Below are 14,636 nucleotides of genomic sequence, written 5' to 3' on the forward strand. Positions count from 1 at the left end.
TCTAGAATTCATATGAAACTACTTCCACATGGCTGGTTTTTTTTTCCCAGGGTTCTCGATCCTCTCTGGACACTGCCTCATGCCGTAGTGTTGACTCTGCCCGCCCTGTGGGACAGATAGACAGGCACATCCAGCTGATGGTCCATGGTGTTGCCCCAGCAGGTATATGTTACAGCAGCTGGCTGCAGAGCTGTGCTGATGTAAAGCAGAAAAACAAAGCTCTGCTCCCTGCCCTCTTTGCTTGAAGAAAGAGGAATCTCTCTCCTGAGCAAACAGCTCTCCCTTAGCCCAGAGCTGCTCTCTATTCTGTGTGGGTGAAAACACAAGGAAAGGATCCATAGCCCACAATGGAACCTCCTGCAGACCCTGTGCAGGAGTTCATTTGTCTTTGCCTACTGCACCAGAAGTCTTTTGTGATCATAGACCCATAGAAAAATATGTCTGAAGAAACTGATGATGGGGAAAGTCAAATTCCCTGTGGGAAGCGAGTGTGAGGATGGTACATCCTGACCAGGGAGGGAGAGGTGGCTGTAGTCATTCTTACTGGATGGGGTGAAAAAGCTGCTTGTACCTCTGCTCACTTGTCAGGGCCTGAGATCACAGATGAGCTGGTGAAAGTGCTGCGCAGACGCCTGGACGAGGCCACCCTGGATATCATCACTGTCATGCTGGTGCGGAACTGCAAGCTGACCCCTGCAGATGTGGAGGTACCTCACTGACTAATCTGTTCTCTTCATCCCAGAGCACTTTCCTACATTTTTACCTGTTTCTGCCCCGAGGAAGACCAGGGCAGTTTGCTACATCCTGTTCCCTGCTGCAGTGCTTGGTCAGGCTAGCATTTCCCAAGGTATTACATACTGTGTGGGTGCCAGGGTAGCTGGGAGATTCCCTCTGCTGGGTTTGTAACATGGCAGGACTTTCCTGTGCCCTCCTTCCCACACTTTGGAATGGATGTGTGCCCGCATCTTGGGACTGTCCTGGGCAGGGCCAGGAGTTGGACCTTGATCCTTGTGGGTCCCATCTATTTCAGGATATTCTGTGATCTGTCTCAGGGTCCTGCCCACCACACTTCCCCCTTTGCAGAGCCAATTGGTGTCATTTTTATCAGTATTAGAGCCCCAGGGCAGCCTGCTAGTCCCAGCTGGGTTTTAAAGCCTCCTGTGTGCAGTTTATCCAGCCCCCTGGGACGCCGCCCACAGAGGTCCTGCAGTTCTCCCTGCCGCCCTCAGCCCTGCCCTGGCTGCACGCCGTGGCCTATTACCTGCGCCAGAACCTGCTCATCTTCCTGCACACCCCCAAGTACACTGACAGCAATGTGGAGCACCACTTCAAGGTGAGGAGGGCTGGGATTGGGACAGCAGTTTGCCCAGCTTCTAGCTGCTGCTGGGGGCATTTGTTGGGGCAGCTCAGACAGCGCATTGCCAGCTCTACCTCGGAGGGTTAGGGAGAAACTGACACTAACTCCTGAGGCCTGGGGGAGTTTTACAGGACTGAGCACATCCTGATTAGCCCAGACAGGCCATGCTTTCATGACAGGTAGTTGCTGTGCAAAAAGCAGCAACCACAAAGCTCATGCCTACAGTCATCCCCCAGGAGCATGGGAGAAAACACCCTTTCAAAGCTGAACTTGGCTCCTTGCATGGCTCCCTCAGATCTAAGGACTGAAACATCAGGGTTAATAAAAATTTGGGAGCAGCTACCCACCACTTAGCATGGCCATAGTAAAGACAGAGGGTGAGGCCAGATATGTAGAACCACATAAGGGTTCCTTCACCCCAGCAGTGGTGAAGGCTGTGTTGGCAAGTGTTTGAGTAGGTCTGGATTTGATTCCATAGGTTTGGGGATGAGCTCTGCATATACAAAAGCCTTTTTCCAGTTAAGGCAAGTTCTCTAATCTTTGTCAGTATTCTTCCTTGTTCTTCTTAGCACTACTTCAACCACAATGGGAGCATCCCTGACCAGGATCTCTATTTGTACAACAAACCAGGTGGCCAAGGCACTGGTGGAAAAGGTATTGTGCTCAATTCTTCTGAAACAGGATATAGAGCTGTGTGTTGGGGAGGCGTTTCCCATGCTGGAGAGGTATGAGTGACTGAGGAGGGCCAGTGCTGGGGGAGTGTGTTCCTCTGTGGCTGGAAGGTGGGTAAGGTGTGTGCCTGAGGGACTGCACACCTCTGCATGTGTGGCGGAGCAAACTAAGGCCTCCCACAGAGAAACTTGCTAAGCTTGACCTATTGCTGCAGGAAGCAGCTCTAGACACATCAGGACCTCAGAGTGGGGCACAGGGGCTCCATGGGGCTGGAGGTGGGAACAGTTGTGGCAGAAGCCTTGCTGCAGAGGGAAATCTGGCTGTGTGTAGCTGAGTGTGGGCTGTGTGGGCAATGTCCTTGCTTTTTTCTCTAGACTGCTAGAGAAGGGATTGGATAGGGCCCACCCTGCAGCAGGTTGTCACGTCATGTTTTGTCCAGGCAGTGGTCTGTCACCTGGCCATTGTGTGTCTTGTGCCCCCCATGCACTGTTTGAATGTTCTTCTGTTATGTAGGTACCATGTCGGACCTTGTGCAGCACCTCTTTCCACTCTCTCACTTCCAAGGTAGCACCTGTAGCTCCAAGTGTTACTCCATCTCCTTTTCCCATGCAGCTCTCTGGTCCCAGCTGTTCTTTTTTCCCTTATGTTGTGGCTTCAGCTCTGACTCCTCTGTGTGTTTGTGTGTGTGTGTCCATTTAGCTGAGCCCTGTTTCTTGCTGGCTGGATAAATGAGCAAACAGAACTTGTTGCCCTGAGATGGCAGCTCAGCGATTCCCAGCTGCTGAGGGTCCGTGTGCTGTCCCATTAGCTTGCAAGCAGTGAACTCTAAAATCCTGCATCTTTTTTCCCACAGGTGCAAACAGGCTTCTCTTCCCTGAGGAAGACAGGAGTCCTGATGTTTCAAATGTCATTGATGCCCCAGGGTGTAGCATCATCACTCTCCCAGTGGCTGTGCCCTAGTGTGGGGTGTTCCCTTGCTTAGCAAAGGGCTGGAGTGGCCAGGCTGGAGTGGCCAGGCACTGGGCATTAGATGTATGCTTTGTTTTTCAGTGAGCCTGGGTCAGAGGGGGCTCAGAGCCCCCCACAGATGGGAGATAACAGTTCTCTAGTTCTCTAGTTACCCCACCTCCAGTGCACCAGGCAGTAAGACCCTTGGCAGCTTTTGCTGATGTACTTCATTCTATAGCTCCAGAACTCAGATTTTGAGTTTCTTAGCTGTTTATTTAATCCATGATTTAATGGTTCGATTTCAGCTTCTCTATGCTCCTGGAAGCCTTGTTCCCTGTGACATGGAGGAGACCCTTTCTGCTCATTGGGCAGGCTGCTGACCTGGCCTTCTTGAATTGTGATTGTTTGTTCTTGTGTCCTCAGCTCAGACAGACTGAAGCAGAGCAGAGGTACAGGAATGGATGTGATAGGGAAATTCACCAGAGGCAGAAGGGGCTGAGTGTGGGAATTTATCCAGGAGAAGAAAGGGGGAATGGTCTATAATTACCATGTGATCATTTTGGTGGGCCTGGGGCCAATTGCCAAGCCAGACTGCTGAGGAGTTTGTGCCCTTTACTGTTTAAGAAAGAAAGTCTGGTTGGTAGAGCTCATAATCCCTGTCATGTGGGGCAGACTTCCTGCTCTTGGTGACTCTATTGACACCCATGTACTGGAGAGCTGCCCTGCTGCAGCAGGAGGCTCTGTGGGGGTTGCTCATAGGTGTAGTGTCCTTTCCTCAGTGTGGGTGCACATGAGCTGCCCTCTGATTTGAATGCCTACCTCTCTCCTTTGTGAGTATCTCTCTCCATCCCAGTGCACTCTCCCTGCTATGTCTTGGAGGAAAGGTTGCTGTAGAGCTTATGCTTCACAAGGAATGATGGAGACTGGGTGGTTGTGCTGCTGCTGATTAGGCTGGGCACAGCCTGCTTGGGCTGGGTTTGTCTCCATGCAGAGAGGGCACCAGTCCTCAGTGCAGAGCTGGGGGTTGGTCAGGGACACTGGTTTCTCTGTAGTAGTGGAGCCTGGTGTTAGTGCCATCCTTGCTGGGATGGAGGAAAGAGTATGGGCTCAGCAATGTAGGGCTGAGGTTATTTGTATCTGGGCACATCACCTTTAGGCAGTGTTGGGGCAGCTTTGCCATCCAGCCACCTTGAGTGCTGCTTTAGTCAGGGAGCTTTCAAAGGGAGTGGGAACATCTAGGGTTACAATGTGAGCTTTGGACCTTACAGATGCTTCCCTGGTGCCCTGGCCATTGAGCTGGGCCATGAGGAGTCAGGTCTTGTTTCTGCTCTGGTCCATAGCAGGGCTCACAGCACATGGGCTGTGGGGCAGGACCCACACAGCTGCTCTGCAGCTCTGAACTGTCCTGTTGTGTGTGTGTAGGGCTCAGTATAGACAGCCAACAGGCAGGCTCTGAATTTTTCTCTGCAGTGACTCTAGGCTAGTCCTGGGTGTGAGCCTGCCTTGTCCCCAGTCCTGCCTGGCTGGAGTGCATGGGGAAGGCACCTAATCCTGTTGAGGTGTACAGTGAGGAGGGGGCTGTGAGTGTCATTTGCAACAAGGTGTCATATCTGCAGGGACTCTACATTCTTCACAGCCTGGAGGGGGCTACTGAAGAGTGTCTGGGCCCTGTACTCTGTCCCTTAAGAGGACAGGAATGGTGAGCCCCATCCTGGATCAATCTGCATAACGGCTTGCCTGGTGCAAACGGAGATACTTTCCTCTTGCATGTGATGCTGAACAACCCAGGAAGCTCCTGCAGGGGCAAGGTGAAATATGCTGTGACTCTACAGGAGAGAGATTCTTGGAATGATGGGGACACCCTGTGCCAAACCCCATGCTTCTTACCCTGGCTCCCCACGGGCACAGCTAGCCTCTGCTCCCCTGGCTGCCTCCCCTCCTGTGGGCCCTGCCTGCCACGTGACACTGTGCAACTCAAGTGTTGACATGATGGTCCCTGCTGCCAGATGGCAAGGTGTAGGCAGGCACTGCAGGGGTGAACTTGGTGCTGTGTTGATGGAGGCTCTCTCGGATTCTGCCCCGCAGGAATCGCATGCATTGCGCTGACATTCGTGGATGAGCACGGCAGCCCCACCTTGCTGCCCCACGGGGAGAGGCCTGACCCTCTGAAGCTGCCTTCCCCCTCACCCATCGTGGGCCTGCTGCAGAACAGCGACTTTGAAAGCCTCACAGCCGTCAGCAGGCACCAGCCAGGGGCTGATCCCCTGCCTTCAGGTGGGGAGTTGGCCAGCAGCTGCCAATTGCCTGCAGCCTCCACATCCCCTGGGGCACCTCGGAGGGCTGGTGAAGGCAGGGTTGAAGAACCATGCAGAACTACCCTTTCCTCACAGGGCCTTGCATGCTAGTGCGCCTGGATATCTGGGAGAAAGGCAACATCAGCCTGCTGCAGCTGTCGGAGAAGCTGCGCGGGGCCCTGCGCCACGCGCTCTGCGACGCCGTCATGGAGTTCCTTGTGCTGCCAGCCCCACTGTGTGTGGAAGCCGCCTGCCCCCTGAGCGCTGCAGAGCTGGAGGACCTGAGCTCTACGGGTGAGAGCCTGGCCAGGATGGCCACCTTGAGCCTCCACCCAGCCTTGCTCCTCCTGCCTGGCCTGCAGGAGCTTGGCTGTGCTGGGGGGAATATGGTTGGGTGGGCAAGGAGGGAGGAAGCTGCTCTCCCCTTTGCAGTATGTGTGATGTGGTGTCTTGGGGAAGAAGCATCATAGACATTGGTGTTGGAAGAAATATTTAAGAGTCTATCTGTTCCCCAAGACTGAATCCACTTTGCTGGATGTTACTGATGGTTCTTTCCCTTCTCTCCAGCCAGGTTCTGGCCAGACACAATGAGGTACCCAGCAGCTTTGCAGGGAGAGGCTCTGCAGAGTCTGATTTGCTTTGTCTCCCCAGGAGGCCTAAGGAGGACCATGTCAGAGACCAAGGGCCTGGCCCTGACCAGTGGGGGGCCTGGCAGGAGCTGTCCTCCACCCCTGCACTTCACCACTGCACCTTCACCAAGCTCTGGAGAGCCAGTGACACCCACAAACAAGCTGGGACGCCGCAGCTTCTGGGACATGCTGGTAATGTTACTGCAGGAACAGGGCCTGTAAAGTCCTCGTGCTGTGTCAGGCCATGAGGAATGGACAGTAGGGATCTAGCTGGGGGTGGGAAATCAGGCTTGCAGCAGGGATTTTGAGATCAGGGCACTGACTGGGCTGTATATGTGCACAGCATTAACTTACCTGTTTCTCCCCTAGAGCAAGGCAGAGTCCTCAGAGCTGGGCAGCCCCAAAACTACTGATGACATTGTGCTGGAGAGGCCAGAAGAGGCTCGCACGAGACGGCGGCACAAGACAGAGAATGTCAAGCAGCACCTGAGCCAGGATCGGCCCACAGCCACAGCTGAACTGGAGCAGGCACAGAGGCAAGCACAGCCTGCAGGCGGGACAGTCAGGATGTTGTTCCCCTAATCTGTTGTACATTGCTCTGCATCCTGATGGCCTCTGGACCACATTTTCTTTCCTTGTAGTTTCTCCCTTACACAGGCAGTTTAGGAAATCTGCCTTCTACACACAAAGCCCTTATTGCTGGGGTGTTGCTGGGAGCACAGCTGTTTCTCCCTGACAGATCCCTTCTCTGCACTGTGGGGCCCTGTGCAACACCTGACACTCATATGGCTACTGACCAAGAGTGACACAGCTCAAGGAATATATCAACCCAAAAAGGAGGCTCCCAGGGCTCTGCTCTGGAGCTGGGAGGGGACTGTTGCACTTCTCTACCTTCACTACAGATGACTCATCTAGTGTAACTGTGCTTCCCTTCCCTCTCCTCAGGCGCCGAGCCTGCCAGTTGGAAGAAGGAGATGCAGGTACCATGCACCCACTCTTCAATCAAACCTGCCAGCAGTGGATGGCATTCATGAACCACCTGGGTATGTGCTTCAGGTCCCAGCTCCTCCAGACAGGCTGGAAGTGGGCCTTTCTACCCAGAGCTCTCAGGACAAGTCCTCTTACAGCACCATCCATGTTCATTCCTTACTGGTCCTAGTTACATACCCTGTCTCTCCCCAAACCTCCCCAGAGACACATTGGTCAGGGCTAGCACCAGCATTAGAAAGCTGTGGCAGGAGGACTGCCATGTGCCTGTGCATCAGAACAAACCTTCTAAGGCTTGTGGTTTGGTCTGCCATGCTCCAAGTCCAGGGCTTGCTGAACTTGCCTGCAGCTGCTTTGGAGAGACCTGGACTCCAACAACCAGCTGTGATAGTGCTTTAGCTCCCAGATGTAGCAGGGATGGAGGAACTGTGCCTCTGCAACATGCTTGAGGACTGTGAAGTTGCATGGGAGACCCTCTTGCAGGGAGGGAGGGAGAGGAGGAGTACCCTTCATATGCAGGGATTTGAGGTTGTATGGATGCCATGTTGCTACTTTCTGGTTACCTTTCACTTTGATGTTTGTACATCCTCTCACACTCCTGTTGGCAAAGTGGAGCTCTCATCTTCCTCTGATGAGGAGTAAGTCAGGGAGGAAGGAATAAATGGAAGTGCTGTGCTCAGAGCATACAGGGTGTTTGGTCCAGGTCTCACTTTGAGCCAGGACCTGAAGCCAGGGGTTATTTCAGGATTCATCTTCTTGTCCATGTAAGGTTCTTGTTCTCCAGCTCTGCCCTACCTCAGGCCCTTAGCTCTCTCCACTGCTAATGTGGGCAGGATGTGGTTCTGGGGCAGCTTGGCACCTTGTCTTACAGTACATCTTCCATGCAGGGTGCCCGTCGGTGCAGCAGTGCTCCTTGGAGATGGTTTCTCGTTTCCTCCTGTCCTCCATCCTAGTGGAAGTGGTGAACCTGGTCACTGCCCTGGCGAGTGACACCACTGTCAAAGTGTTTGAGCAGATCTGGTGAGTTATGAGATTCACAGGTGGCTGCTGATCAGCTATACTTCTACTGCCACAGCTCTACTTGGTAGCCACCTCTGGGGCTTTTCTTTGCAGCTACCATCGGGGCACCGCCTTCCTGCCCTATAAGTCTGGTCAGAATGCCAGCCCTTGCCCTGGAGTCATCAGACACTTCATCCTGCTGGGACGCAACTTCCAGCAGTGGCGCTGCAGCACAGAGCAGGGTGAGTGCCTGGCCATGGTCCCTGGGACTGTGCTGGAGTCTTTTGTAGGGGGACATCAATGAACAGGATCCCCTCTTTACTGGGACAGACTGCTTGTGCCCAGAGGTGGGCAGTGGGTTGTGTGGTTTTACCTTCTGAGACCTTACTTTTGAATGTGCTTGTAACAGCTTATTTCAAGACAAGCTGAGCAGTACTGTGGCAAAACATCCTGTCATGCCACCTTGATGGCATGGCAGGACATAAAAGTGGGATGAACCAGTACTGAGGGTCATAACTCTGGCTTCTTCCAGCTCACAAAGGGCTCCAGCGCTTTGAGGCCATGGAATTCAGCTCAGCAGAGAGAGGCTCTGATCCCAGCCTTGTTGGTCGAGATCTGGTGCCCCGGCAAAGGTTCCTTTTCATGGAGATCATTGACAAAAAGGTAGTAATGGCTGTGGCTGTTAACAGGGGACTGTAATTGAGGTGTTGCCATGTTCCCTGTTCCAGCCTTGTCATCTGAAACTGGCTGCAGCTGCAGCAAGTACCACTGGCACACCCGTGGCAGCCTGTGCCACCATGTCCTTAAGTCTTCCTCCCATTCCTCTCTCTCCAGCTGACTCTCTACACTTACAACTGGTCCCCAGACCTGGGGGCCAACTTGAACTGCTCCCTGACACGCCTGCTGCAGTGGCAGAATGCCCGGTCCCACATCGTGCACTGCCTGATCAGCCAAAAGCTGGGACTCTTCCACCACCACTGCTTCATGGACACACCATGGCATGAGGACAGCAAGCAGGTAGGGCACCATGCCAGGCAGGGCAGTCCTTTCTTCTTCAGGAAGGGCCTTGGCAATCTGGGGGTCTGAGAAAGTTTGCAAGCAACTTTTGTGTGCTGATTGGTAGGGCATCCCCAGACATTCACATGTTCAACTTGACCATTTCCAGCCAGACTGTTGCCCTGCTCTTGGAGACAGGTGGAAAGAGAAGCCAGGTCCTTCTGCTAACTGGCAGCAGTTATTGATGACTGAATTACTTAGGTTGAGGCTGAGGAATGGGCTTCTCACTTCACATTAGAGTCATGGTGGGCCCAGATGCTCTCTTCTTGGAAGTGGCAGTGGAAAAGGCTAACAGAGATCTCAGCAGAGGGCCAGAATTGGATGTACTCTGTGGGTTCTTGCTCCAGGGTTGGCAGTAAGGAGGCTTTCATTGCTGTGTCTGTTTGCTTAGGAGCCAAATCCTTTCCTGAACTCCACTTTGGAAGTGGATGCGCTGATCCGGAGCCCCTGTCCCCCGCCCAGCAAGGAGCAAGGCAGGCTGAGCAGCTCTGCCCGCAGCCTCCCGCCCCTGCACTTCCATCCTGACGTGGTGCCCTTTGACGAAGCTCTGCGGGATGTTACCACCATCAGGCGCATACCCCATGGGCCTGACTTGGGATATTTTGATCCTGTGGCTCAGCATGGGGCCCAGTTCCTGGAAATCAAGAGCATGGAGAGGAAAGGTAAAGCAAGGGGGCTGATATCATGAGAGCCTGCCTAATAATCTCACTTCTGGAAAAGGAAATCAGAGCGGAACAAGAGTTTTGTCAGGCGATAGTTCTCTGTGGGAATGGGTTATGGCCTGTTCAGGGTGGGAGTGAAGGAGAGTAGCAATACCTGGGGCTGTGGCTTGATGCTCTTGTGACTGTTGTCTTTCCTTCAGAACTGGAGAAACAGATGAAGATTGAAAACCTCTTTGTCACCTGGCAGCAGAGATCAGCTCAGTCCAACATGCCTATCAGTGTGAGTGCAGCCTGGGCAGGTGGTGGGCTGGGCCTTCTTACAGCACGCTGGGAGCACCAGCAAAGGGAAGCACTGCAGCTCTGAGCAGGATGCATAGTGGGGCTGGTGCTAGGCAGCGGAGCAGTGGTCTCTGCCTGAACTTTTGGGGTTGCAGGACTCTGAACCATGCTTGGGCATGAGGCCTCACTGCCCAGCACTGGAAAGGCTGTAAAGCAGGGGATTCCCCCAGTAAATCTCCATTTGAGCAGTATTGTGGTGTCATGGACAAACTTGTTCCCAGCCTCAGTGAGGGGTGTGTGCTGTAACCATGCTCCTCTCGTGTTGTGCAGCTGGCAGACCTGGAGACTTTGAAGCAGTCCTCACGCCTGGTTCACTACTGTGCCACCCCCTTGCTCTTTGACCCGGCCTTCCGGCAGCAAATCCAGACTGACCAGCTGGGCAAGGTAGAGGGGAAGGTGAGTGTCAGCAAGCACCAGTGGGGTTGGGCTTTGTGCACAGGGACAAAGGAACGGTCTTTTCCCAAGACAGGGCTGCTTGGGCCTCACTCCTAAAATACAGGATGAATTTGAATGCTGTAAGGTGTAGACTGAGAAAATCCTTGGGTCCTCAAAGCTTTTCTCCTGCAGCCACACTAACCCTAGAGAAGACCGATTTCCTTGTCTACCCAGGGAATTCAGGGATGAGTCTGGAGAAGCCATCAAGGGTGCTGTCTGGTACTGATCTGTAAAGGAGGCAGAACTTCCCTTATGCATTCAGCAGCCAGACCTGGTAAACCTTTCCTGGACCAAACAAGTAGCCAAAACAATTGAAAGCAAACCAGCTGAATCCTGAGCAGGTTGCAGCCTGACAGACAAACCAGTGCAGATCCCATACCGGCTGTTCACAGTCTGCATGTGTGTCAGAAGGGAAGAACAGGCTGTTGTAATTTATCAGAATGTCAAAAGGATTTTGACAGTCTTTAAACAGAGGTTGCTACAGAAATTGAACACTTACAGATGAAAGGGAAAATATCATCACAAAATGAAAACTTAACTTAGTTTTTGGAACAGAGCAAAATGGAAATTGGTTATTGGACTTGAAGGGCCTTGCAGCAGGGGTTTCAGGGTGGTGTATTAGGTTCTGTATCTCCAGGTCTTTTATGGGGATGTATGAGATGGCAGGCTTTGCAGTGCTGGAGGGCTGTTCAAATTGGTCAGAACAGAAAAAGAATGCAAGGAACTCAAGAGGCACCTGTGAAATGAGAGCTTTTGTGGGAGCTGGGACCTGGTTCCCAATAAAACAGCACAATGTGGAGAGAAATTTGAACCCTCTTGTATTGTACACTCACTGCAGAGCCTGTGCACAGCACACATCTCAGTGCTCAATTTGTGAGCAGTTGGGTACAGCAGACACTGGTTAGAGTACATCAGAAAAGGGTGTTAGTATAATGGGTAATATTCTAATAAATTCCTAAAATACTAGTGTATTAATGTCTTCATCTGGGCAGTAAGTGTGAGACCAAACATCTTGTGGCAAAGGCACTGAACTGGAAAGACTTGGAGAAGGTCAGAGAGGAGCTGGAGAGATGCCAGGTAAAGAGACATCTCTTGCACTTGGTGGAGCAGATAGGCAGAAAGCCAGATGGAAACATGTAACAGAGCTGTGGGCTTAAAGTAGAGAGATCAAAAAAGAAACCTTAGTCTCTCTCAGCATGAAGAAAAGGAGTATTCAGGACATCAAAAGGAGAACTGAAAGTGTTTAGAAGGAAACACTGTTTCTTTTCAGTGCTACTGAACTGCCAGAAAATCCTGAGAAGTCAGCAGCATTCATAAGGGGATTGGGCTCTTACTGTGGCATTAAGAGCTGAAGCTCTGAGCTTTGTATGAACCAGTTGTGAGCCACTAACACTTTGTGGAAGCGTTCTGGGGAAGTCAGATGTGAATGCTGGCACAGGCAGCAGGTTCCTGCAGGTTATTGCAGCGCTGTTAGGTCAGTTCATGGCTGGGTAGATCTTGGATCTTGCTTTTTGACATATGCACTAGGACAGTGCTTGGACAACCAGATGTTAGACGCTCTCTGGCAGGAAGAGATCTACCTTTTGCTCAACCAGGGCACCTGGTGTCCTCTGCTGGGGCTAGTCCCAGCAGTTCTTCTTAGCAACTTTCTCTTGCAGAAGCGCCACCGCTCCAATGACTCCACAGCTTCGGGGAGGGACCGCAGCCACAGCTGTGACTCGGCAGAAGCACTGCCCTGCAAGGTGAAGGAGGAGCCATGGCTGCAGGAGATGTGCAATGCCTTCCTGCAGCAGTACATCCAGTACCTGCAGAGCATGGGCTTCATTCTGGTCCAGGTGCGGCCACCCTCACCTACCACTCGCAGGTCAGTGATGTGTTGGGAATCCTGGTGTTGGAGAAGAGCCAGCACACTGAGCTGGGCCCTGCTTTGACACAGTAGGTCTTGGCTCCCTGCTCAAGGCTGTCTCTGCTCTCATTTCCAGCAGCGCAAGCCGCATCCGAGCTCTAGCAGCAATGGGAGTGGAGGGTAGAGGGTCCTTCTCCTACACAAAGCCAAAACCAGAGGGAAGTCCAAAGGTGAGTGCATTTCTGTTACAAGGGTGGAACTGGGATGGAAGTCAGGCTGTGGAGTATGCCAGTTCTGGCTAGCTTTTAAAACTGTTTCAGGCAGAAAGGATGTGGGAGGGCAGAGAAAGCATCAAAGCCAGCCTGTCTAGACCAGCACCATCTTAGAGAGTTTAGGTATGAGATGTCTTTGCCCTCCTGCATGTCTTCCTACAAGGGCCTCAGAGCCCTTTCCTGACATTTGGTGGAATCAGGGCAAATATTAAGACTGGTAACGACTTGGAAGGGCTCAGAAGAGGAACAAGATGACCTAGGGCAAGGATAGCTGCTTTGGGGTGAGATTCTGAAGGATTACTTGTCAGAGAACCTCCAGCATTCATGCTTAAGGGCAACTCTAGGGCAGAAGGATCTTTAGTTATAGTGAGATGAATATGGAAGTTAAAGAGGTTAGAAAATATAAGCCTGGAATGACTCTACTGTGAGAGCAGGCTGAGGTTCCTCATGTATAAAGAAGTGGCAGCTAGGGAGGAACAAGTTGGAGCTCTATAATATTGCAGCTAACCTGGAAAGGGATTGACCCTTTCCTGTTTTATTCAATACAACACCTAGAGACCATCAAATGAAAGTATTTGGAGCCAGTTTGAAACTAAGGAGAGTGTTTCTTTGAGAAGCAGGTTTTACGAACACATGAGTCTTGTGAATATGAGCTTACAAGACCGAATAAGTACGTACCTTGAAGAGGAATCTGTTGGAGTCTCTATCTAACTACCCATGGCTTGTGGAATCACCCAGGGATGATGGGAGCATGTAGCATTTACTCACTCTTTTCTGACACTTAATTGGCACCTGCCTTTGGCTGATGTTACTGCAGGACTGGATAAGACAACACCTTGCAGATAAAATGAGAAGAGAGCAATCTGCTGAGCAAGTTAAGAGGGAGCAAATGAATTTGCTGTCAGCTAAATTCTGAATTGAGACAGGATGTCTCTGATAGCTGCTGTATCAGGCAGGTACAATGGTCTGAGGACACCACAGCAGGGAGTGAGGTTCCATGGACACTGTTGTTCCTTGGCTCACAGCGTCCCACACTCTAAGAGACACCCTGTCCTGAGCAAGGAGGAGGTGAAGGGATCAATGTGTCTGGTGTATTCTCTCAAAGGCTGTTTGTTAGGTTTGTTAGGATTCTTCCCACTGTCAGCTCTGCCATATCTTCTCTCTTCTCTCCTGTGAGATTGCTCACTTGATGAGGCCCCTCTATTTCTGCCTCTGCTACAGAGTCTTGTGGCAGCTTTGCACCTTTTGTGTGCCAGAGAGCCTCTTCAGCTTTGTCCTTCTCTTCACAGAGCACAAGCCCTGCTGTTGCCACGTACCACCTACAGAGAGCCCTTCCAGGTGGGATTGTGCTCATGGAGTTGGCCTTCCAGGTAAGAAAGAACAAGAAACAGAGCATATCTCTCAGGGATCTTCAGGTACAGTCTTCAGAGGTGACAAAGGGAGTGATGAGGAGTGCAGCAGGGACATGTGATTTTTCATTCGTCTGTCCTGTTTCTTCCATGGTCCTGAAAGACTGGGATCAGCTAGAAAGGATTGTGCAGGTCTCAGAGAAGTAAGAGTTGCCTGGGGAAGGATAATGAAGAGCTCAGCACCAGTTAGGGTGCTCTGTGCTCAGCCACATGTTGGCTGGTCTGGCTTGTTTCAGACAAGGTGAGACAGAATGTGGGGTGAGAGTGTCTGGGCCCCAGCCCAAGCATGAAGTGTGAGGGCTGTGCTCCTTCCCTGGAGACCCCCAAGGCTGTGTTCTGCTCTGTTCACATGCTCTCTTCTCTCTCTTTCAGGGCTGCTATTTCTGTGTGAAGCAATACGCGCTGGAATGCTCGCGCATCCCCATGGGCCAGTCCGTGAACTCTCAGGTAATGGCTTTGCAGGTACAGCTGGTGCTCCTCAGGGTCAGGGGATGCTTCGTGGGGAGGAGTGATCTGTGGAACATAGTGGGCATTTCGGGCACAGCAAGTTCTAGAGAGCTCTGCTCCTTCCTCGTGGAAAAGCAGAGCCTCGCAGAGCCTTCTGCAGCCACGTGCCCTCCATGGCGCTGCTTGAGCAGAGCTGGATTGCAGCAAAAGGGGGTGCAAGGCTTGACAAGAGGATGACTCTTGTCCTAGCTTGGAGATCAAGACAGAGCAGACTGGAGAGGAAT

General features: G+C 52.1%; 1 protein-coding gene across 7 annotated transcripts in view; it reads left to right on the forward strand.

Annotated features, from left to right (window-relative positions):
• The window catches only part of SZT2 (SZT2 subunit of KICSTOR complex), a 63,134-nt gene that overhangs the window by 33,365 nt on the left and 15,133 nt on the right, over positions 1-14,636 (forward strand). For 6 of the 7 annotated variants that reach the window (XR_015773363.1, XR_015773362.1, XM_088060584.1 and 3 more), the window contains 20 exons: positions 51-162; positions 589-707; positions 1,169-1,333; positions 1,927-2,011; positions 5,063-5,251; positions 5,368-5,565; positions 5,923-6,092; positions 6,270-6,436; positions 6,846-6,943; positions 7,775-7,907; positions 8,001-8,128; positions 8,419-8,549; positions 8,721-8,903; positions 9,334-9,604; positions 9,805-9,884; positions 10,214-10,339; positions 12,037-12,242; positions 12,361-12,454; positions 13,786-13,866; positions 14,278-14,352. Coding sequence is in view for 5 of the 7 variants with exons in the window: in XM_088060584.1 (XP_087916710.1) it covers positions 51-162; positions 589-707; positions 1,169-1,333; positions 1,927-2,011; positions 5,063-5,251; positions 5,368-5,565; positions 5,923-6,092; positions 6,270-6,436; positions 6,846-6,943; positions 7,775-7,907; positions 8,001-8,128; positions 8,419-8,549; positions 8,721-8,903; positions 9,334-9,604; positions 9,805-9,884; positions 10,214-10,339; positions 12,037-12,242; positions 12,361-12,454; positions 13,786-13,866; positions 14,278-14,352 (2,811 nt within the window). In the remaining 2 variants the exon portion in view is untranslated. The remainder of the gene's footprint in view (positions 1-50; positions 163-588; positions 708-1,168; positions 1,334-1,926; positions 2,012-5,062; positions 5,252-5,367; positions 5,566-5,922; positions 6,093-6,269; positions 6,437-6,845; positions 6,944-7,774; positions 7,908-8,000; positions 8,129-8,418; positions 8,550-8,720; positions 8,904-9,333; positions 9,605-9,804; positions 9,885-10,213; positions 10,340-12,036; positions 12,243-12,360; positions 12,455-13,785; positions 13,867-14,277; positions 14,353-14,636) is intronic. The other variant, XM_088060585.1, reaches the window with a different exon arrangement.

Source organism: Pseudopodoces humilis, chromosome 10 (genome assembly GCF_049639895.1).
Source record: "Pseudopodoces humilis isolate 2021_Gansu_Grassland_sample_001 chromosome 10, ASM4963989v1, whole genome shotgun sequence".
Lineage (NCBI taxonomy): Eukaryota > Metazoa > Chordata > Aves > Passeriformes > Paridae > Pseudopodoces > Pseudopodoces humilis.